The sequence below is a fragment of the Coptis chinensis genome, chromosome 8 (assembly GCF_015680905.1).
Source record: "Coptis chinensis isolate HL-2020 chromosome 8, ASM1568090v1, whole genome shotgun sequence".
Taxonomy (NCBI): Eukaryota; Viridiplantae; Streptophyta; class Magnoliopsida; order Ranunculales; family Ranunculaceae; genus Coptis; species Coptis chinensis.
The window spans coordinates 23,430,038-23,451,154 of record NC_141463.1 but is presented as its reverse complement, the minus strand read 5'-3'; the positions used below and the strand labels follow the sequence as shown (position 1 = coordinate 23,451,154).

Sequence of the window (21,117 nt, the reverse complement as noted above, 5' to 3'; positions counted from 1 at the left end):
GACAAAGTTTCAGTTTGAAATGTTTGAAACTACGGGATGAACATGATACATACCTATATTCAATCATGCCAATATAAATAAAGAACCTAAAACTGGCTTGAGAATCTAACATATATAACAGTTCAGAAGAACTCCAATACCAAATATGTAAAAGACAACTATCATGGTATATGTGAGATTTTTTCTTCAGGAAAATGAAATAAATCAAATTAAACCTTTCTTCAACAGATCCCATTAACTGGAGGGGACTATATTAGTAGGACCAATCCCATCCTAAAACACCAACTTGTTCAACCTTAAGCCCTGTTTGTGAGTCAATGGTAATGTTTCACTGGATACTATTCAGGTTTAGGGAACTACTACAATGATTGATTTTTTCGGACTATGTTCACATGTATAGAAGGAATTATCATTGTATAAGCGTAAAAGTGCAAACATATGATTGCATATCAAACCAATAGTTTGACTAGTTTGTTATCATAATGCCAAAATCACCAAATTCCTGACATATGAACAAACCAGGAATCTCCATATACATTCAAATCCATGAATAATTATAACCTTAATGCAATAAATTGAACAACAAATTATTTGAAAATCTAAAACTAACAAATTAAAGAAAAGCTCATAAAAAATATGTGGAATATTGTTATCAAAATATTGGAAATAAAATTAACATCAAACATTGATACAAATCATTCGGCCACTTTAGAGAATTGGGATAAGACTATGGAGTTTGGAGTTGTTATTACATTTGGAAATTTCAGTCAGTTCTAGAACATAAATGAATACTTATGAAACTTTGAATTTCCAATGGTTATATCAAAATTGGAAAAAAAAATGAAAAGGATAAAAGGATAAAGGCCAACTGAAACGAAAACAAGACTAGAATTTCTGATTCTCCACTAAAAAATCAATATAAATTCGAATTTGAACAACAACATCAGCATGGCCTATTATCTATCAAATTATTTCAAATTTGTTAAAAAGAAAAAGTTTCAGATCCAAAGCTTGAAACTTACACGGATGACCATGATACATACCTTGATCAAACGAGCTCTTGAAAGAAGAACAATGTTTCAACCGTGGGTAATCCCACTGGAATCAATCCCACCACTTTCTGGTTCCTCTGATTTTTTTCCTCCAGAGAAGGTACACTGACTGATATATTCCGGTTGAACAGAGTTGTTGTAATAACCTTTTCAATTCAGGACAATATAATACTTCAACTGTTTGAAGAGAGTCACAAACCATCACGCCCTTCCAAATGCTCTTCAGTTTCGGTAGGCTGTCGAACTCCAATCTATTCAACCTTGGGAGTGCGACAGTTTCACATGCTTCTTCTTCTTCTACAATTAGTTCCTCCAATTCATCAGAAGCTGTTGAAGCAACCTAGACGAGAATAAAACTTTGATATTATCACAACCCTCGATCTCTAACCTCTTCAAACAAGGAAAACCTCCGTGTGCGATACCCATGTTCTCGACCCGTTGTAGGAAGGGCAACTCCGATAACCTTGAGATTTCATTGAAATCTTTAACTTGAAGAAATTGAATGCTTTCTGGAAGTCGGAGGGCATTGCAAGGAATACCCTTTGAGTTGGACAAACATAGACTTCTCTCACGGGGCTGACTTAAAATATTTTCCATGACAATAGAATACTTTTTTAACTTTTCAAAGTTTGTAAATTCAGCATAGGAAATAAAGTCCGACAGATCGTGAAATACGATTGTAAGATTCTCCAAGTGTGTCAAGCTTGAGAGTTCCTGCACGAAATCTCCCACTCTTTCTCGCGCATACATATATTCCGGTTTTATTTCACCCAATAGTAACTCCTGAAGTAAGGAAAACTTGGATATCAATCCCCAGGGGATCATTTCTTTCAATTTATAATTGCGACTGAGATCAAGGCTTCTTAGGTTGACCAACTTTTCCATCCCTTGAGGCAGTTCTTTTATGGCAGAACTTGTGAGCTTCAACACTCTCAGTGACTGAAGCTTGGATAGAGAAGACACTCTAACTAATTTCTCACAAAAACTTAAGAGTAAACTACGAAGATTCACCAAATCGGATAGTGAATCTGGTAAAGACTCAATACGAGTACCAGATAAATCGAGAACCGTCAGACTATTCATGTGCCTAAAAAAATCAGGCCCAATGTGTTTCATGCAGAATCCATATAATCCAAGAAACAAAGGATCAATGTCAAGAGTTTAGGGCATTTGGGAATAATTGAAATATCTTTTATACTACTATCCATAAACAAAACCCTCTCAAGATCTTCCGACCAATCATCTTCATGTGGTATTTACGTTGATGAAAGCCCGATTCGATCATGAATTTAGGTTTTGATTTAAGTGATGTAAATAGCCATATCCCTAATCAAATCATGCATTTTAACAAGGTCCCTATCAAGGCGACCTTCTTCTTCTAGCATGCAACAACGCTTTAGTATATTCAGTATAACACGGCCACGAAGCATTTCATCTTCTTTGCTGGATCCCTTGACTAACCCTTCCATAACCCAATACTCAATCAACTCACTAGTGTCGATTTTATAATCTTCAGGATACAATGCACAATATAAGAAGCACTTCTGGTGGTTTTCCTTTAGTTGATCGTAACTGAATTTCAGACGCTGAATGACTTTCTCCTCCATGGCCATGTTCAAATTTGTAGATTCTCGCAGATCTGATAATGCAACTTCGCCATCAACATCAACAACATCTTTTCTTCTCGAGCTCGACCAATTGTGATGATTGCAAGGGGCAAACACAACATTCCGCAACAATTTCTTTTGCCAACTTTTCCATGTCGGAACAAGTTTATCATCGACATTGTCTATGAACAATTCCCATGCTTCATCATCGTAAAGCTGCTTCAACTTTCAAATATTTGTCGAACAATATCCCTCTGACACACTTCCAATGATCTAGTAGTTAATACTATCTTGCACCCATTGTCTTTTGAAGGTTCGGGAACTCCAGATTATGTAGATCAAATGCCTCCCATATGTCGTCCAAGAAAAGTACAAATTTTCCCTTTCTTTGCAATGCACTTTGCAACAATGACGATCTACTAGCTTCATCTTGTTCAGCAGAAAGATCCAAATGACTACTTTGCAATCTGATTTTGAAGTTTTTGAGCATCAACATCTTTGGATACAAGATGACCCACAAAACATTTTCAAAGCGTCTTTGTTCTTGCAAGAGTCGATTATTGATTGTCTTCATAATGGTGGTTTTTCCCCACGCCACCCATGCCATAGACACCAATTTTCTCAAACTCATCACCTACTATATATTCCCAAACCATCTTGAGATTCTCATCAGCAGTATTACCAATCAGTCCTGTTGTTGCCATCTCCATTCCCAAAAACGTTAAAGACTCTTGAACAAAAACGACTAGCCTTATTTAAGAGATCATCCATCACTTCAACGCATTTCAAAATTTGTTTTTCCAACTTCAGTCGTGAACAACAATTAGAGCATTTGTTTTCCCAAATTTGCAGCTGAGCATATTTTTGCGACCTTGGCTTCTTTGTCCACAACATCTGCCATATGTATAATAGTGTTGGCATTTGACACCAATCCTGTCACCTCGGATATAACATGTATCTGGCTCTGTATTTCGTTCACCTCCTTTACTTTGGCAATCAGATCTCCTTTTTGTCTCTCAATGTCTGAATTTGGTCACTCAGACTTTTGACACCCAACTGATTAAAGCAGTTTCGCTTTGAGCTGCTCCAACAACTGCTCCAGCAATTCCATACCTGTCATTGTTTTGGTTGTTAATTAAAGTGATGAGACATGATAGAGCTACTCCAGTAGGATATATATAAAATACATAACATTAAGTAAATAGAGATTATGTATAATCTCACTTGTTTGTTTGGGCAGTTGGCTGTTCTCTAAACCTCTAATAACAAGAACCAAAAGAAAACGTTCAAGTACGAACTGGATATCTGCACATTTAAAATCATGTAAAGGTGGAGAATTAGCAGCTAAAAATACAAATCAGTTTTAAGAGATAGTCATCATTGGACTTTATCAGTAGAATTGGTTAGCTCAGATTTCAAATAAGTGATGGATCAAGAGTTTAAGTTTGCAAAACATGGTTATGTTGTTAACCTTTAACAATGAATGACGATTAAAAAACAAGAGTAATAATGTGTATAATAGCAACTAACAAGGAGGAAGAAAATTTGTAATAAACTGACCTTATATATAATATAATTGGTCGAGTGATGTTAAGCTGAGTACTAGTCCAAGATCGACAAAGAAGTTATGGAAAACTCTCTCTGCTGTTTGTGATGAAATGAAAAAAACCAACAACTCTGTTTCTTCCTACAGTCAAAAGAGAGAATGTGTGAACCACAAATATCTTGCATAGTGTATTATCAGGTCTCCACTTTTCTTTCAAATCTTCTTCCTTTGCGCGTGGTGGTGGGACTGGGACTGGTGGGTCTTCCATTATTGAATGCTAACTTTGGTAAGATGCATGTACCTGGACTGTTGTTGACTTGCTTCCTACGTAACTTCATTTGAATTTTTGATCATCCGATTTTCTGTTTTTGCCGACATAAAAAAATGCAAATTTCATTACACTTCCCTTTCAGCTACTTCTTTATCAGGAGAATATAAGCTACCCCAAGGTTGATTAGTTTTTCGGTTTCTTCCATTTTGCAAAATATTTGACTTAGCTGTGATTGTTATTTGCATTTTGTTAGTTAAAATAGTTAAGAGAACTTTGTTTTCTGATCATGTTGTACGATTTATTCCCAGGGGATGCCAAGTCTTGTGGAAGGGAGTGTAATTAATAACGAGGATTCAAGGTGGGATAGCGATAGCGATAGCGATAGCTAGAGCCAATTTATACACTATTTGATTCCTTTTGCCTCACAACTTTGCCCAGAAAATCGAGTTTTTTGTGCTTCTGTAGTTCTGTTAGCCATTATGTATCAAGCGCATAGGTATAACCGTATAAGAGAGAGCAAATTTATTGAATTTATTGAATTTATTTCGAGTCAATTAAGCATGAAAGAATTTATTGAAGGTACTTTTTAAACTTCGTCAGTTTTTAAGGAAGCCATATATGTCTGTTAAGTATTGAGAAAGCAAGATTTGTACCACACTTGAGTCACCAACATGAGAAACAATTAGCATATCATTTCTAAGAAATATAGCTGTTGCTGTAGAACCAGATTCAGTTTGCTTCCCTGTCTCTTCAAGCCTTAGCAAAAAAGAGAGACCAAATAACAATAAATTTAACACAATAACATATATTTTGCAAATAAGCGTGCATACCCTGGTGTGATTAAGGCCGTGCTTGGAAAAAAATGGCAATGCTCGAAATTGGTCTTTTAAAAAACATTTGCAACTATCAAGAACTAATGCTCATACCAGTTCAATAACTTCGTATCGGCATTTATAAAAGCCTCCTCCAATGCCTTCTTTACTACACTTGAATCTTTGCTACTTAGCAACATCCCATCTTGTAATGTTGCAACACATTCTTTATACAGCTCCTCCCTAATGCATATATAGAATCAGAAGATGCAAATAAAATCTAAAGCGGCTTATATGATTTTGACCTTTCTTTCATGAAAGAAGAAGAAGCAGAGGGATATAAATTAAAATCCCACAATTCAAAATGGGACTATCATTCTATCAAGAAACTGCTTATAAATTAATTTGGCTTATAGTTACTGGTAAAATCTCGCTAAAATCACAAAATCATAAATAGGCTTAAAACAAATAATGAGTATTTCTTTTTCCAATCAAGTTTTTTCTTCCCAAGATTGCTTAACAAACAGAATTATGCAGTTTCACTAATATGTTATCTATAATCTCAAAAGCATATACAGCTTAAGAAAGAATCTATGTAACCTGAGAAACTCGACAGATGAAAAACCAGCATGGCCATCAAAAACAGCAGCAAAAGAGAAGCCACCAATATCACCATCCGATCGAACAACAACATTGTCTTCATCCTCAGCAACTGTTCAACTTTGACATCTTTCTGGCACAGCATCCCTTCGCAAACTTCCCTTGACCTGGTAGCCAATATTATCTTGCATCCATTGTCTTTTGTGGGTTCAGGAACTCCAAGATTCTATAAATTGAATGCCTCCCATATGTCGTCTAGGATAAGCACAAACTTTCCCCTTCTATGCAATGCACTTAGCAACAATGATGACCGTGTAGCCTCATCTTGTTCAGCAGAAAGATCCAATGTGACTTTCTTTGCAATCTCGCTTTGAAGTTTTTGAGCATTAACATCTTTGGATACAGTGACCCACAGAACCCTTTCGAAGCGGCTTTGTTGTTGCAAGAGTCGATTATTGATGTTCTTCATTAAAGTGGTTTTGCCCACGCCACCCATCCCATCGACACCAATTTTCTGAAATTCATCACCTAGTAAACATTCCCAAACCATCTCCAAGTTCTTCTCAGCAGTAGTTTTACCAATCAGTCTTGTTGTTGCCATCTCCATTCCTATCTCTTGAACAAAAAACGCTAACGCCTCATCTGAGAACCGACCAGCATTTAAGAGATTAGTCATCTCGTCAATCAACTTGAGCATTTGTTTTCCCAATTTCGCTTTTGAAGAACAATTAGGTAAAACTCCACTTAGGCAACTGTTCGGCACTTGGGCTTGGGTTTGCACCACATCTACCTCGGATATAACACCATTGGCTTTATTCAACCAGTTTTCTACAATACTTGTGCGCGCCTTTCCTTCCCCCTCCGCAATCAACAGTTTCGCTTTTACATCGTTTACTTGGGCAATCAATTCTTGTTTTCTGTCTCTCAACGACTAAACTTCTTCTTTCGAACTTTTAATATACTTACACTTCTCTTCCAGTGATGCGTTCATGCTGTTACACCCACAACTCAATATGGTTCCAATAGCTGCTACAAGGATCTCCATTCCTGTCATTACAACGCATTGATTAGTTGTTAAAGAGTAACGATACCATACCTGAATAAATCATAGGAAAAGCGGAACGAGTAAACGATAAACAAAATATCCATTTTTCCAACTCTCATTATTACATAAACTATAGAGCTGGTTTTGACAGCATTACGTAATAAGACCATAACAATTATACATGAAGTGACAGTATTACTTTGATCTATAATAAGGCACGTAGAAGAAATTTATATATAGTATATAATACAGCTGACCTTATAGTTGGTAGGAACTGATGTTATAGATTGGATGGAATAATAAGCTGATCTGATCAGGAACAAGCACACTCTAATAGGCTCCACAAATTCTTGTAGAACAATGATAAACCTGTGAGACCCATAAAGTTGGGTATATTTAGATATGATAATGATAATGGGTTGAATTATTGAAATTTTAGGGCCTTATCCCAAACATATTTAATTACCACTAACTAAAGCGAAGGTAAACGGCACTTCCCTTTGTTTTACTCCTTTAGCTGCTTCTTATCAGAAGAAGTCCCAAACCAAGCTGGCATCACCAAGGTTGATGGTTTTTGTGTTTCTTCCATTTTGCAAAATATTTCACATAGCTAATTATAATTTGCATTTTGCTGTTAATAAGAGAAGAAGTAGAGAGAAATTTGTTTTCTGATCATGTTGACCGATTTGTATACAGGGGATGCAAGTCTTGTGGAAGGGAGGAAATGAAATCACCATTCCCTTCTGTAACTGTGAATTGCATGGGCTTTTTGTAATCAAATGCAAACAAGCAATTAGCATTGAAATCTGAAATTTACACATTTTACTATGAAAAGGGATTGTACAAAGTGAGGATGGCTCCAGCCATACACATTCATACTCTACAACTCTACTGACATACACATTCATACTCTTGTAGGGATTGCACAAAGTGAGGATGTCTGGAAACAACAGGAAGTATAAATTGCCCTAACTGGAGTGTATATACTTAGATAATTAACTGCTCGCATTTTGTGACACCTAAAAACTCCAACATCCAAACTAGGTGAAGCTTCATCTTCCCTAAGGTAGAAATTGTTCTAGTTTCCAGACGAAAATTAGAGAACGTGCATCAAAAGCAGCTTCTAGCTGAAGCTGCTACTTTCTAGATAAACAGTCAAGAATGCGGAGGGGGGGTGAAAATCCACCACTCATTCACTCAACAAATGTTCAATGCGCAAGGTAACTCAACAGAGGTCAGTTAAACTTCACTAATCTCATTTGAAGCATAATATAAAATCATATTCATTTCCAAAAGGATCTTCAGGAACAGCTAAAGTTGTGTTCCAGCAGTTACTAAACTACAATCAAGTGGCCATGGCAGAGAAGTCATAACTTGAGTAATAGGCTATAAAATGTACTATGTGACATTATTAAAAATAACTATAACCATGTCAACATTCTCAGCAAAATTGTAAATCAAGAAAAAGTAAATAACAATGAAAGAGAGGGGAGTGGGTCAGGCCAATGTGTGCCAGAACATCCCTTGTTTGCACTTTCCCTCCCCCCTTCTAAACTTGTTCTCACTAAAAAGATAGTAAATACTCCAACAACATATCCATAACTGCAACAGGATCTTCACTATCTCTAAAAGGAAACAGCATACTAAGCTAATAAAATAAAAGGTCATCACTGGGAAACACCTAGCCACTTTGAGAAGTTGTCAAACTCAGTGTAGTCGCTGTCAGAGATCATCGTCTGGTACCATGCTTTGCCTGCAGTCTTGATAGCAGCAGCCTCCTCCTACAGTAACAAAATTAAAAGAAAAACTCCATATCATTATATGCACTTCATTTTTTTCTTTAGATCGGAGTAGTATATGTACTTTAAACATGAATAACAACAATAAAAACAGCTTCTGAAGTACAACACCAACTGTTAGCCTACACAATTTGGATAACCAATAAGCAAATAGAAATATTATGAAGAACTGTTAATGTACACAATTTGGGAAAACAATAAACACATTGAAGTATCATGAACAGCAATATCCACCGAAGAAAGCATATAAAAAACAGAAGCAGATGCTGGAAAAACAACTCTCACAACTATCTCAAGAGTTATGGTAACACAACTTCATTCTTAGGTATCAACATTAATTCATAATGGGTAAAATTTCAAGAAAAAAAAAATGAAGGAAAACATAGATATTTAAAACACTAGCATTAAACATGAACAGTAGTTATCTTTCTCAATTGCGACCACAATAAGACATGTATAAAACCTGTTCTGAAAGGGCATATATTAGTTGCTATCTACCAAATATTGCATATGCATAACACCTCAAAAAAACCGCAAAAAAGTAACAAATAAATTAAAAGTAAATACTTGTAACATGATTACTAATATAAAGTTATAAACATAGATTTGCAGTATTATAAACAAATGCCAGAGATAGGAACAATTATCAAATATCAAGATCATTAAGAAGACATAGAAGGAAATCGGTTTCTAATCGGTCAAGGAGCAATTAGGTCTAGTAATCAGAATTAATTGGAAACTAATTGGGGGATTGTCACAAATAAGAATTTCCCCTCCCCCTAGGTAACACTTAACACATGCCACACATAACTTATAGCTTAAAAAAGAATACGTATTTGGACAAACAATGAGCCTAAACTCGCTTTTCCTCCAACTTATGTATTGTGTCCGACGCACAAGGACGCATTGTGTGTATGATTTCAAACTAGGGTTTATTCTAAACCCTAAAAGACTAGAAAACAATCTATTAACATTATCAGAGCTTCGTGATATGCTACATGCATAGTTATTTATATGTAAGAAGACGCTTTATTGAGCTGTGTCCGATCCCTTTGTTCAACTTTATATAGGTCCCCAAGTTGGATAGTGACATGCGTACCATGTCAATGTTACTCAGCTTTGGATAAAATAGTTCAAAAATGATTCAAACAAGAACATCAACATGAAGATTGCTATAAGAGGACAAAGAGTAAGCTTTGTAGTTTGATGTAGAATTTAGCTGGAACAAATTGAACTTTCATCCTGATGAACTCCAATCACCCGAAGACAACCCCAAACACAGAAGGATACACATTACGTTCAGCCACCTAACTCTAAAAAATTTACATCTGAAATTCAAAGCAACACACACTTCCCAAAAAATCTAACACTGGAGACTAGTTACTGCAGCCAAATACAAATATACAACCTCATTTGGATAAAAACCGAAAGCTAGAGAGTAAAATTTTAGGGCAAACCAAATTATTAAAAACACAAAACACATGTTTCTGCAAACCATTTAGCATCAATTGCGATGAATAAATTAAAAACAAAATTTAAATCAAGTCCAAGTCCAAGTGACAAAAACAATAATCGGTGATATAGGTTCCAGATATTAAAACATATTTATATGTATAGTGTTAAAATGCACAGCAACGTAAGTGCACTTCAATTTCAGACTTCAACTATATGTATAGTGTTAACATATACATAACACATATTTCAAATGAGAAGTAATGGAAGTGCATTCTGACTTATACTACATAAACCAACAGCCAACTAACATTATAAAACCAAACAAACATGCCAAGCACTCAAGCAGTGTAGTATTAAATTTAAAATAAGTAAATTGAAAACAGAGTTGTGATATACCTTGGGGACAACTTTCCTCTTCTTGTCAAGCTTCTCCTTCTTCACCTTAACACGCTCCGCCTCGGCAAGAAGTGCCATCCTCCTAGCAGTCTTTGCATACGGGTTCAACTTGAGAAGAACATTCAAGTTCTTCAATGGGTTCTTCTTCATTGGAGCCCTCTTCACTTCATTGTTAATTGGTCTGACCACAGACTGAACCTCATCGGAATTAATAATCCTCGACAAATCAGCATTAACCATCTTAGACCTTGGAAATACATAACCCTTCTTCTTCTCAGATGGCTTATCAAACAACCAATAAATCGAATCCAACTTCTCAAAAACCGACTTAGTCCAGATAATAAACCTACCCGGTGCGAGCTTCAAAAGATTAAGTCTCTCCACATTAGCAACCTCGACACCAGGAATGTTCCGGACCTCCCACTACCACCTGTTTAGTTCAGCAGGTATTGGTCAAGCTCTTGCCAGTGTCAAACTGTCAAAGGGGCAGATATGGCTATTTTAAAACAAAATTTAGATTGAGGACGAATAATTGAGCATTTAATTCATTCAGTTAACAAAATTTATAATGAGATTCATTATATATTCGGGTCATAGTGCCATACATCGAAGAACAAACTTCACACATATACTCGATCAAAAGTAAAATACACCTTCAAGTCACACTCAACATGTTTAATTTAAACTTCACATAAGCTTAACATCAATGGCTTTTCTCTCGACTTTGGTCTTGGGTATAGTAATGAAAAGCACACCATTCTTTAGCTCCCCCTTGATATTCTCTTTATCACAGTTATCAGGTAATCTGAGACGTGTATTAAAAGTATTGTAACTCTGTCGTGACCATGAGTCATCACCATTTTCTTGTTTCTTCTTCTCACCTTGGATGATAAGCATGTCATCATCTATGGATACCTTGACATCTTCCTTTGATAAACCAGGCATGTCGAATCTCATTTTGATTTCGTTTTTGTCGTCTTTGATGTCCCAAGGTGCACGGACTTCAGTTGTTAATGTCATTGCTTCATCGAACAAGTAAACAACAGTTTCGCTTTGACATCGTTTACTTGGGCAATCAATTCTTGTTTTCTGTCTCTCAACGACTGAACTTCTTCTTTCGAACTTTTAATATACTTACACTTCTCTTCCAGTGATGCGTTCATGCTGTTACACCCACAACTCAATATGGTTCCAATTGCTGCTGCAAGGATCTCCATTCCTGTCATTACAACGCATTAATTACATATTAAGAGATAGTCATCATTGGACTTTATCAGTAGAATTGGTTAGCTCAGATTTCAAATAAGTGATGGATCAAGAGTTTAAGTTTGCAAAACATGGTTATGTTGTTAACCTTTAACAATGAATGACGATTAAAAAACAAGAGTAATAATCAAGTGTATAATAGCAACTAACAAGGAAGAAAAAAATTTGTAATAAACTGACCTTATATATAATATAATTGATCGAGTGATGTTAAGTTGAGTACTAGTCAAAGATCGACCAAGCTGTTTGTGATGAAATGAAAAAAACCAACAACTCTGTTTCTTCCTACAGTCAATAAAGAGAGAATGTACATAGTGTATTATCAGGTCTCCACTTTTCTTTCTAGTCTTCTTCCTTTGCGCCTGGTGGTGGGACTGGTGGGTCTTCCATTATTGAATGCTATGTTTGATATTTTGGTAAGACCACTTCTGTTGTTGACTTGCTTCCTACGTAACTTCATTTGAATTTTTGATCATCCGATTTTCTGTTTTTGCCGACATGAAAAGTGCAAATTTCATTACAAATGTGATCAGGGTGTAAATATTGTACAAAGTCTGGTCCGGAATTAACATCGGTTTAATTGTAAACTAAGTAGTAAAAAAATAAATAAGGCAACTCTGTTTCTTCACACTAGAGAAAAGAGAGTAGTTTGCTATAGGGGTATGTGGAACATGGGTTTTATAAAGAGGGGTTGAGAGTTTTTAATGAAATGAGACTTGGGGATGATGATAATAAACCGAATTGGGTTGCGGTTTTGAGTGTCATTCCAGCTTGTGATTATTCGATACATTTGTTTGTGTTGAAGTGTGGGTTTGATTCGATAGCGGAAATTCAAACTGCAGTTCTTAATATGTACATTAAAGGTGGAGATGTTGTGGAAGGTTAAAGGTTGTTTACTTGTTTTGTGAAATGAAAGAGAAGAGTTTAGTTTCGTGGACTGTTATGGTGAGTGGGTATTCGCAGAATGGATATGCTAGTGAAGCTCTTACATTGTTAATCAAATGCTGAAAATGACGGATCTTAAACTTGATGCTATTATAGCTGCAAGTGTTCTTCAAGCTTGTGCGCAACTTGGTTCGTTAAATTATGGAGAGATGATTCACGGATATGTTGTACGTATGGGACCAGTTGTAGGACTTGAAGCTGAAACGTCTCTTGTTGACATGTATGCAAAATGTGGTAGTTTGAATGCTGCACAAAGAGTATTTGGTGAGATGAGAAATTGGAACATGATTACATGGAGTGCACTGATTTCGGGTTATGGATGTCATGGTTTTGGTTCAAAGGCGCTTGATCTTTTTGAACAGATGAAAAGAGACGGATTCATACCTGATGAAGCTGCATTCCTAAGTGTATTATCTGCTTGTAGTCACTCGGGTTTTGTTAGTGAAGGAAAGGAGTTTTTTAACTTGATGCACAAACATACGGGATGTCCCCTGGCTTAAAGCATTATGCTTGCATGATTGATCTTCTTGGACGAGCAGGACTCGTCGACGAAGCTTGGGATATGATCAAGGGGATGCCATTTGAACCGGATACAAACATTTGGAGAAGCCTGCTTTCAGCCTGCAAAATCAAAGGGAATGTTAAAGTTGCTGAATATGCATGTAATCAGTTGATGGAGTTGGACTATGATAACACAGACTACCATGTGCTTCTAGCTAATATATACGCCAGTTGCGGGAAGTGGAATGAAGTATCTAAGGTAAGATCTGTTATAAGAGGAAAGGGTCAGAAGAAATCACTGTTGGGGATTAAACCAATACCAATCGGTTCCCCCACTACACAGATAACTTGTATGAACACAATTCAACTCCGGACAAATTCTAAATATCAACCACAACCTATACTAACATGCCCAACTCTCTAAACAACTATCAACAATAAATAATAATGTAAAGCAGTAAAGGCAAACCACAAAACAAAGATTTACCGTGGTTCGGCCAATGATGCCTACTTCCACAAGAGCCAGTTCTTATTAAAGTGGGAAGGAAGATTACAATCTCTCCTTTCAGTCTCTCACCTTACTAGATCACTCTTATCTCTTTTGACGGGTGTATCTCTCAGAAAAGGTTATCTCTCAATCTTGATAGCTTTCAAGATTGGGTTTCTCTCTCTTTGTTTTGGTCTGGATTCCAATCCTCTGACTTCTCTGGTTCTTAGTCTTAGGTTTTCCAAAACCTTGATTTTTGGTTTTATCTCCAAAACCAAATTTTATGGCAATCTTAATAGCGAAGCCCACGAAATTAGGGTTCGCACAGCTGGCGCTCACTCTGAGCCGAAGTCGCCTAAACATCGATTAATCGAGCGCTGGTCGCTTCTCCTGGCTGGCGCTTCTATGTCTTGGAACTCGGCGAAGTCGCGCTTCATCCGAGCCAGCTGACATTCAGCGACATTTCCAACGCCCGTTTCTCTCCAGCTCTGTTTTCTCTCCTCATGTGAGGGATAACTCCAACAATCTCCCCCTCGAACAGTGAGGGGGCTTCCTCCATACAATTTCCAAATCAGGGAGGAGAGTCTTTGCCATTCCGACAATAGCACAACAAACATCAAACTTACCTTTCGGTAAGACTTTGGTCATCATATCCGACCCGTTCTTGTCGGTATGGATCTTCTCGATACACAAATGCTTGTCTTCGAGTACTTCTCTAATCCAATGATAACGCACGTGTATGTGCTTGGATCTAGAATGAAAACTCGGAATTCTTGCCCAATTGAATGGCGCCCGACTGTCACATAGAACTACAAACTGTTTCTGCTTTAGCCCTAGTTCGTCAAGAACCTCTTCATCCATAGCAACTCTTTTGCAACACTCAGTGGCTGCAATATACTTTACTCGCTTACGTAGTAGAGAGGGCAACACACTTTTGCAACTTAGATTGCCAAGAAACTGCTCCCCCTGCAAAAGTAACCAGATAACCGGAGGTGGACTTCATCGAGTCAACATCACCTGCCATGTCTGCATCAGTGTAGCCTTCAAGTAAGGGCTTACTTCCACCAAAACACAAACACGATTTGGAAGTGCCTTTGAGATATCTCAATATCCACTTAACACCTTCCCAATGCTCTTTACCCGGATTTGACAGAAATCTGCTTACAACCCCAACGGCGAAAGCAATATCCGGTCTAGTACACACCATGACATACATCAAACTGCCCACTGCGGATGCATAAGAAATCTTTTCCATCTGACTCTGCTCATGCTCACCCTTTGGACACATCTCTTTGGTCATGCGAAACTGGCCACCAAGCGGAACCGACCGGGGCTTTGATCCATGTTGAATCTCTTCAACACGCTTTCCGATGTAGCTTTCTTGAAAGCCCTGACTTCCCACTCTTTTCTCATCACGGTGATCCGCGATCCCAAGTATCTGCTTTGCTTGACCCAAATCCTTCATCTCAAAGGACTTACTCAAGTCTTTTTTTTAGCTTGGATATCTTGTTGATGTTTGGGCCAACTATCAACATATCATCCACATACAAACAATAACCTGATAATGAAATCCCCATCCGGAAATCTCTCAACAAACACATAATGATCGGAAGCGGACTTCTTGTATCCTTGCTTCGCCATAAAGGAATCAAACTTTATGTACCATCGTCTCGGTGCTTGCTTCAACCCATACAAGCTCTTTATCGGCTTGCATACTAGGTGCTCCTTGCCTTTGACCTCAAACCCCTCGGGTCCGGTCCATGTAGACATCTTCTTCAAGGTCTCCATGAAGAAAAGTCGCCTTAACATCTAGCTGCTCAACCTCTAGGTTCATGCTTTTTGGTCATACCCAATACCACCCGGATAGAAGTCATCTTCACTACAGGGAGAGAAAATCTCATCAAAGTCAATTCATTTCCTTTGACCCGAATCCCTTCCACAAACAAAGGCGAAGCTTTGTGCCTTGGGTGAGGATTGTTCTCCTCATGCTTGACTTTGTATATCCACTTATTTTTGAGAACTTTTCTCCCGTGGGTTTCTCAACTAACTTCATAAGTGTGATTCTTATGCAAAGAATCCATCTCGTCATGCATGGCCTTCAACCACTTTTCTTTGTCGTACCTTCAAGTGCCTCTTGATAGTACATAGGTTCTCCACCATCCGATGGTAGCACGCGTCGTATGTGGTGGATACCGGTTGAAGCTAGTCCGTCTCTGTCGGACCTCCTTGCCCCATCTGGCCGGTGCCTCGGGGAGGATGCACTTCGCTTTGCTCGGTGGTGGTTCATGCATCTCATCCGCATCTTCTATACCAATAGGTTCTATCCCATCATGAGCAATAGGATTCTCATCATGAGCTTCAAACTCATGGTTCTCTGATTCACAATGCCTTCGCGACGCTCCACGGTAGGAACTTCGTTTCAATCAACAAGATCATTTGTGAAAGCCCTGTAGCTTCACCGCTTCTCAAAGTCTGCTATGGTTTGGTCTTCCAGGAACACAACATCTCGACTTCGGATTACTTTCTTGTTAATCGGATCATAGAGTTTGTAACCAAACTTTTCATCTCCATAACCTTAAAAATGCACCGCTTTGGCTTTGTCATCAAGCTTGGATCTCTCATCCTTCGAATATGCACAAATGCCCCGCACCCAAATACCACAAGTATCCATAATCAACATCTCTGCCGACCATACTCTCTCTCGGATAATCACTATTCGAGGCTTTCTTTGGTGACAGAGTTGATCACATGCACGGTATGACGCATTGCTTCTACCCAAGAGCTTCTAGGTAGCTTAGAGTGAGATAGCATGCATCTCATCCTCTCTACAATGGTGCGGTTCATTCTCTCTCTGCTATTCCATTCATTGCGGTGTCTTGGGAACGGTCCGCTCATGACGAATCCCATGACTCGGCAATACTCTTCAAATGGCCCAATGTACTCACCCCCCATTATCCGAAATGAATACACTTCAACAACTTCCCAGTCTCTCTTTCCACCATCTTTGTGGAATTTCTCAAACACGCCAAGTACTTCATCCTTGGTCTTCGACTATAGGCCCATATCTTTCTTGACGCATCATCAATGAATGTCAAGAAGTACAAAGCTCCACGGTGGGACTTCACTCATAGGACCACATAAGTCCGTAGGCACTAGTTCAAGGACGGTGTCCTTTCTGTGAGACGGGGAATCTTTGGAAAGACACCTGCCGCTTTTCTACCAAACAATGAGTACATGTATTTAAATGTGTACCTTTAATGTCCGGGTAAGGCCTTTTGCTTAGCAAGAACTTCCATCCCTTTTATGCCCATGTGACACGGTCTCTTTGTGCCACGGTTCGGATGAAGCTTCTTCTTTCGCAAGATTCGCTCGCTTTTACACAAACTAGCCCCGTGGTTTTGTAAAGAGAGCAAGTTTTCTTTCCTCTCCGCTCTGATGGAACCTCTGCTTTCGGTTTCCATACCCCGTTACCAAACGAGTTTTACAAAGCCATCGTCATCTAATTTCCCCGAAAATTAGGCTTAACCAGATGTCGGGGACATGTCTTACATCCTTGAGTGTCAAGGTGTAGCCGACATTGGTTTCTATATAAACATCTCTAATGCCTATAATCTTGAGGCCATCATTACCCATTCTCACTTCACCATATTCACCACCGTAGTAGGTAGTGAAGAATCCCATGCGATTGTGACGCGATAGGATGCTCCCCGTATCTATCACCCACTCAGTATCGACATGAGGTACTAAGACAAAGACACACCACAATCGATCGATACAATTCCCACTCAGGTCGCCGACTAGTGCGGTAGTATCTCTGCCTGTTTCCGTTCCTTTGCACCATGTCTTCATGTACCGCGGTTATTCTTCTCATCCCTTCTTCGTTACGCACTCATATCGGAAGTGGCTTTTGGTGGCACAATAGTAACATTGCCTCTCGCCTTAGGAGTTCTAGCTTCACCCCTAGATTTACTTCGCCATCACCTCTAGAACGAGATGGTTTTCTGTTTTCGACCTCTCCCCGTTTCTGTGAAAAGGATCTCCGAGTGAGGAGAGCCGCTTCTTCCACTCCTTCTAGTCTCCTCATTCAACAAAGACATGGTAGCCATCTCCATGGTAACAATTCCATCCTTGGGCGCTCCATGTAGAAAACGCTAATGTCTCCCAACTTTCGGGTAGAGCCTAATAGAAACAAAGCCTCAACTTCGTCTCCCAAATTGATCTTCATCAAATGCATCCGATTGATGATATTACGTACTTCATTAAGATGCTTTCGGACATTGAGGAACCATCTTGGTACTTCCGTGGTTGCGCAAACTTCTTAACGACTAGCACTTTGTTTCCACCCGACTTCCTCTCATATAGGTCTTGAGTTTCTTCCACGCATCGAAGGTCAGTCTCTCTTAGGACACATGATGAAAGACAATCCGTCGTCAATCCATCGTCGAATGTATCCAATCGCTTTTACGTCAAGCTTTTTCCACTCGAATTTCATCATCCTTTTTACGGTTTTTACTCCCTCATTCTCAATGGGAAGTGCCAAGTCCTTGCAGTATAGCAAGTCTTCCATCTTGGCTTTCTAGATGGTGTAGTTCTTCCTATTCAGACTCATCATGCGAGTGTTCACGGAATGGTCCATCTCTACAAGTTATTTAACCTCAAATCTTCTCTCAGGAATTTCGTCAAACACCTTCTGACCAAGATTCGGATAACACCCTAGGCTATTCTAACCAAGGCTTTGATACCACTTGTTGGGGATTAAACCAATACCAATCGGTTCCCCCACTACACAGATAACTTGTATGAACACAATTCAACTCCGGACAAATTCTAAATATCAACCACAACCTATATTAACATGCCCAACTCGCTAAACAACTATCAACAACAAATAATAATGTAAAGCAGTAAAGGCAAACCACAAAACAAAGATTTACCGTGATTCGGCCAATGATGCCTACTTCCACAAGAGCCAGTTCTTATTAAAGTGGGAAGGAAGATTACAATCTCTCCTTTCAGTCTCTCACCTTACTAGATCACTCTTATCTCTTTACAGGGTTGTATCTCTGTAAAGGTTATCTCTCAATCTTGATAGCTTTCAAGATTGGGTTTCTCTCTCTTTGTTTTGGTCTAGATTCCAATCCTCTGACTTCTCTGGTTCTTAGTCTTAGGTTTTCTAAAACCTTGATTTTGGTTTTTATCTCCAAAAACCAAATTTCTCATGGAATCTTGTATGCGAAGCCCACGAAATTAGGCACAGGCGCTGGCTCGCTCTGGCCTTGAGTCGCTTTAAACATCGACACCGGCTGGTCGCCCCTCTGAGCAACGCTGGCTCTATGTCTTGGAACTCGAGCCGAAGTCGCGCTTCATCCGAGCTTGGACGCCTCGACATTTCAACGCCCGAATTCGCCCGTTTCTCTCCAGCTCTGTTTTCTCTCCTCATGTGAGGGATAACTCCAACAATCACCTGGGTGTAGCTATATAGAAGTGAATTGCAAGATCCATGAATTTTTTGCTGGTGATAAGTCCCACCCTGAGTCAAAAAACTTGAGCCTCATTGTTGAAATGCTTCACACTTTGGTGAGTAACAACAAATAGATATGTCATTTCTAGAAAAGCTTGTGTGTAGCTCTTATCTGTAATCTCTGACAAAGGACAGACATTTGTACAATGTATGTAATGGTGTGTTTTTGTTCCGTCAGTTCTTACCGATGGTGTTTCGTGATTTACGTGCTACTGGTTCGTTCATGAGACTCTCAACTCAACATGGAAATGAAGCTTTGATTAAGAAGGATATATTTGTTGTCTAGTACAGGGAGTACAAATTTGACAGGGTGAACTGGGGCAGCCCATTGTTTTTGTTTAAACGAAGCCTTTGCGATTAGCAAAGCAAAACTCTGGTGATCCCCTTGGTCCACATCTTCATGGGAGCTGAGAATTCTGTTCCCCTACGACTTCATTGCACAATTTACGAGCAGATGAGATTCTCCAAAAGAAGGTTAGAAATCCAAATGACACCTCATTCTCCGCCTTTCCTATTGGTTGATTGAATATTGTGATCCCTTTCAAAAAATTAGACTATCCATGCCTGTGTTGCTATTTTATTTATTTATTTGTGTGTGTGTGTGTTTTAATCTTCAGATAATATCATTTGTTCCAAAAATTAGTATCCTTGAATTTTAAATTGCTGCTGAGGGAGGAATGAATCTTTTATTGTCCGTCTGAACAGAAATAAAGCTGCTACTTGCTGTATCCTGTATCCATATTACTGGAGAGCTCCTTACTGGGGATGGTTCTCTTTATCCGTATTTTTTGTTTACCTTCCATGTGAAGGCTATAGCTAGAAGTTCATGATTGCCTTTAAAATGATCTTATTGTTTTTTTCCATTTCCTCTTTAAATTTGATTCATGTTTTTTGTTACAACATTTCTTCAAAGGTATTACATATGTGTAATGGAAATACCTGGCTGGTGAAATAACTTGTTATTAAGATATATTCCCACATTATGGTCATAGCAGTTGGTCTATTTGATTGTGATGCAGATTTCTTGATCAAAAGATTTGGTTTAGACATTTCTGGGTCTTCAAGTTGACTATTTTGAGTGTTTGGTCCATTTTTTCTCCTTTTTATCTGCTTTTTGTTTTTTCTTTTGTTTTCCTCCCCATCTCTGTGGAAGAGTGGGCATTGTGCAACAGCTCCTAATCTCAACAATAAAACAGTGTTACTGCCTTCAGCCATATATTTTATCAGTTTCTAAATGCATCAACAGAAGTATATATGGTTATGACCAAGACGAGCAACTAATAATGTAGCCTCTTGGGAAGTATACATTCGTTTGAGAATATTATTAGTTAATAACGCTGATAGATGAGTTTAAGAGTGAAGTAGTTGAGAAGGGTTACAAACATTGAGTCAATACTTGCTGTAGAGAGCTGTGTAAGGACTTGGCACTAAATGGGACCGCCAAGTTGGGTTGCACCTGTCATGTACATTGATATGCGATGAAGTTATTCTTTTGAAGAAGCTGAGTTTAGTTAGATAGTGAGTTTTGCTCTATGACGTCTCAATGCATTACAAATCACTAAACAGTAGTTGTGAATTCAAGTCATTGATAACTGATTGTCTGTTTGTCCAATTTACAGGTATGATGCAGTTATGCAGAGTTGGCAGCTTGCATTTAGTTGGGGCCAAGGGGTTGCTTTTCAGGTACAAAATCTCCGGGCTCGGTTGTTAACAGACATGGCTTGGTTGACCATGAAGACCTATGTTGACATGGAGACGGAGCCATTCCATGTCACAAATGTTTATGAGTTCCATAATGAGCAGTGGTTCTTGGT

The 21,117-nt window shown here is 38.5% G+C and overlaps 4 protein-coding genes across 4 annotated transcripts in view; all 4 read right to left on the bottom strand.

Moving 5' to 3' along the window:
- Positions 1 to 21,117, bottom strand: part of LOC147480643 (disease resistance protein At4g27190-like) — a 75,753-nt gene that overhangs the window by 5,111 nt on the left and 49,525 nt on the right. The gene's annotated exons all lie outside the window — the stretch shown is intronic.
- Positions 2,354 to 6,564, bottom strand: LOC147480650 (disease resistance protein At4g27190-like). The gene is made up of 5 exons (XM_086578706.1): positions 6,183 to 6,564; positions 5,889 to 6,000; positions 5,403 to 5,531; positions 5,130 to 5,232; positions 2,354 to 2,875 (listed from the first exon to the last, which is right to left on the bottom strand). The coding sequence occupies exons 1-5, from the start codon at positions 6,562 to 6,564 to the stop codon at positions 2,354 to 2,356; spliced, it is 1,248 nt and encodes a 415-aa protein (XP_086434832.1).
- LOC147480649 (large ribosomal subunit protein uL4y-like) lies at positions 5,050 to 11,001 on the bottom strand. The gene is made up of 5 exons (XM_086576090.1): positions 10,584 to 11,001; positions 8,615 to 8,714; positions 5,889 to 6,935; positions 5,403 to 5,531; positions 5,050 to 5,232 (listed from the first exon to the last, which is right to left on the bottom strand). Exons 1-3 carry the CDS (start codon positions 10,821 to 10,823, stop codon positions 6,820 to 6,822), a joined length of 456 nt encoding a protein of 151 aa, XP_086432216.1. The 5' UTR covers positions 10,824 to 11,001; the 3' UTR covers positions 5,050 to 5,232; positions 5,403 to 5,531; positions 5,889 to 6,819.
- LOC147480648 (small heat shock protein, chloroplastic-like) lies at positions 11,271 to 11,603 on the bottom strand. Its single transcript, XM_086578705.1, has one exon. The coding sequence runs from the start codon at positions 11,601 to 11,603 to the stop codon at positions 11,271 to 11,273; it is 333 nt and encodes a 110-aa protein (XP_086434831.1).